The sequence below is a fragment of the Cryptosporidium hominis genome (assembly GCF_000006425.1).
Source record: "Cryptosporidium hominis TU502 chromosome 5 CHRO015086, whole genome shotgun sequence".
NCBI classification, from domain to species: domain Eukaryota; phylum Apicomplexa; class Conoidasida; order Eucoccidiorida; family Cryptosporidiidae; genus Cryptosporidium; species Cryptosporidium hominis.
This window is the reverse complement of record NW_666860.1, coordinates 1-3344: the sequence shown is the minus strand read 5'-3', so window position 1 is coordinate 3344 and position 3344 is coordinate 1. Positions and strand designations below refer to the sequence as shown.

At 31.3% G+C, this 3344-nt stretch overlaps 2 protein-coding genes across 2 annotated transcripts; one reads left to right on the top strand and one right to left on the bottom strand.

Moving 5' to 3' along the window:
- The first annotated feature begins 219 nt into the window (after positions 1 to 219).
- Chro.50261 (hypothetical protein) lies at positions 220 to 972 on the top strand. The annotated part of the gene is made up of 1 exon (XM_660197.1): positions 220 to 972. The coding sequence occupies one exon, from the start codon at positions 220 to 222 to the stop codon at positions 970 to 972; it is 753 nt and encodes a 250-aa protein (XP_665289.1).
- A 14-nt stretch (positions 973 to 986) lies between these two features.
- Positions 987 to 3242, bottom strand: Chro.50260 (ENSANGP00000018078). Its single annotated transcript, XM_660196.1, has 1 exon — positions 987 to 3242. The coding sequence occupies one exon, from the start codon at positions 3240 to 3242 to the stop codon at positions 987 to 989; it is 2256 nt and encodes a 751-aa protein (XP_665288.1).
- Positions 3243 to 3344: the final 102 nt, after the last annotated feature.

The window sequence follows — 3344 nt, the reverse complement described above, 5'->3', positions numbered from 1 at the left end:
TAAAGTCGAAAAAACCTGTAGAAAATTCATTCGAATTACTAAACTTCTAATAAATAAAGAATGTAAACAGTATTGTTTGTTTTTTTGGAATCTGGTGGTGCGTATGTTATAAAATTATCACATCACAAAAATAACATATTCTCGAAATAGAGTAGTTTTGACATCTCTAAAGTCAACTTAAATCGAGACCGCGCAAGATTTTTTTTTTTAATATTTATTATGAGGAGACTACAATCATTCAAGACACCATCAAGGTTAAATGAAAAGTTAAAGTTCTCAAACAAGAGCAATAACATTAACGATGCTACGATAAACAACGGCACCAAATTTGTTCCAAATATAAGTGCGTTCGATTCTAACGAAGTTTTAAATAACAGCTCTCAAACAAATGATATTTCATTGAGAAATATAAAGTTTGACGAGAAGTCTGACCTGGAAGAGGTTGAACGGACTAATAGTTTGCAAAGCTTTGATTTACCTTCAATAAAGGTTATTAAAAGATTTGAAGCCTTAAATAAATCAGGAAAACAGATTTTAATTTACGATCAGTCCAATAATATTTCTGCTGAGCCAATAATTGACAACCGAACCGTAGGTGTCTGCAATCATATTGCTGAATCTAGGATCGAAAATATTCACAGCAAATTGGAAGGCTGGTCTGTGTTTCAATTACCCAAATATATGCCTGAAAGTAAAAAAAACTGCTACGAGATTAGCAAAAATTCTATTCCTACTTTACTACACGACACTCCCTCAGGTTCTATTGGTAAGCTAATATTTAGGCGAGATGGTAATATGGATTTATATTTAAATTCAAGCAAAGACGAAGAATGTACCTCGTTCAAAATAGACTGTATATCGAAAGACAATTCAGAGCAATTTATTGCTGCATTTTCAAAAATAAATGAACTAATTAACCTCGGGAAATGTGATTCATTATTAATTGCTACCCCTAAAATACAAAAATATTAGAGTATAGTCAGAATTTAATTAATTCTAATGTTATTATCTTCGAACCATGTAATTGGAAACCACTTAGGGAATACTCGTTTATATAATGGCATTCCTACTACTTCGTTTTGCTGTATTGGTCTGCTGAATAAGCATTTCATATATCCATGCATGCCCAAAGGCTCTCTTATTATTCCTCTAATGCCACTCCTAGTTCTCAATCCAACAGATTTGAACCACTTGACGTCTTCAGGATTGTTAAACATATTTCTTACAACAGCTTTCGATTTTCTTACTTTAAATAGGTTGCCAACTAGCACTATTCTTTTAACAATAACACGATATGGGTCTGCATCAAGGACATCACCCCATGCGAGAGGCCAATCATTTAATGTAAAATTGCCAGGCTTGAAGTTTTTATAAGTAATTTTATTTTGATAATTAGAGTTTATATCATGAAGTGAAAAAAGTAAAATAGGGCATGGGGGAAAAACGATTGTACTGTAGCATGAAATAATGTAATAATCTCCATGTAACAAGACTTTGCATTGCTTCAGTATCTGAGTCCTTTCTATTTTAGTTGCAGATGAAATACGAGGGCAATTACTTACTATAGGACATATGTAAAATCTCCTAAACCCTGCTTGTAAAACCAATGGTGTTTTATTCTTGATTAAATCATTATTCTCAGCTGTCCTTTTTATCCTAAAATTCATAACCCCAACTTTTCTTTCAAAAGGTAAAATAGATGATAGAATTATTATTCGATTTGAAACATTCTTATCTTTTAATGCTCTTTGTGCTTCCGAAGATACAGGGGATAATTTAATCTCGCAATATTTACCTTTAAAATTTTCTTGATTGCAATTATCAACATAGATTTTCCTGGAGATTTCTCCTGTCTTTTTAAATGAGTCAATTTCAAATATTTTGGAATATTCACTTGGAAGATTTTCAAACGGATCCCAGTTGGAAGTTCTCAGAGATTCTAATCCTCGATATTTTTTAAAACGAGTACGGCAAATAGTTTCTATTTCAACTCTCTTTTCATCAGAAGAAATCTCAGACTCATCTTCGGATTCATCAGTCAGAATTTCGTGCATACTGTCAATTTCTGATTCTAAATCTAAATTGTCTTCATAGTGTTCAATACCATTAGCAGATAAATTATTAGGAGTATCAATGTGCATAGACTCACCATATTTACCGAAGTTTTCATGTGAGCTATCATCAAGAGAAATGGAATTTTCCATTCCAATAATTCCAACAAGTTCTTTATCTAAAATTTCATTGTTTTTTAAACCACTAGGAATAAATTCATTATGGCTGGAAGGAGGAGTAGAAGATCTATACAGAGGATCATCTATGGGACGAATTTCGTCAATAACGAAATCACCAATATTAGTTATATGGACAGGAAAGTTCATGGATAATCCTATTCCACGTACAAAACCTCTAATGACGAGCTGACGTTTTTCTTCATTAGAATAATTATTTACTACAATGCTAGATGATTCCGAAAGCATGTAGCCTCTTCCTTCTCTTAAACATATTTTTGAATAACCCATATTAGGAATTGAAGATAACAAGTTTCGAATATCATTTTCCTTCTGTAGAGAGAAAAATTTCATATTCTTCTCAAATTCCATTTCGAATGATTTCTTAAATACTTTTTCGCAATCTAAAATCTTATTGCCGAAATTATGACTCCCATTATGGAAAAAAAGCCCTATGGTATCGGTTTGACCTTGAAGTTTTATCGATTTTAGTAATTTATATCCAATTTCATCGAATGCTTGAAATTCATCGTTAAACCCGAATAAGGCTATGATAAAATCCGAGCATTTGATTAAGTCTAACGTATCAAAAATTTTGTTATATTCTGCAATACAAATAGATAGTTTATGCTTGCCTATATTAAATGTGAATACACTATTAGAGTTATTTTGAAAATGAATCTCAGATTCAGAGTTTCCAGGATAATGAAGATAAATATAATTAGATAATACTTTGACAACTGAAATAGGGTCGCAATAAGAGTTGAACGGAATAATTGTGCATAGTATTGGAGTTCCTAACTGACACGCCTTTTCCTCTTTCCTTAAGTTATTAGAAATTATTTTATTTTTTCTGAGTTGATTTTTTTGATTTTCTCTATTTTTCCCAGAAAGTGGCTTTAAAAAAGAACTTTCATTACACTTTCTAAGTCTTTGACTTGATTTCTTGCGTATGGACGATTTACCTTTAAAAAAATTGTTGGACTGTTTTAATATTGGTTTATGACGATGCATTTCAAAATGTCAAAAATAACCGTAATAATTGCGGCGGTACACTAGGATAATTAAGAAGACGAAATTATAAATTTATTTTGGTAATTAAGATCTATAAAAAAA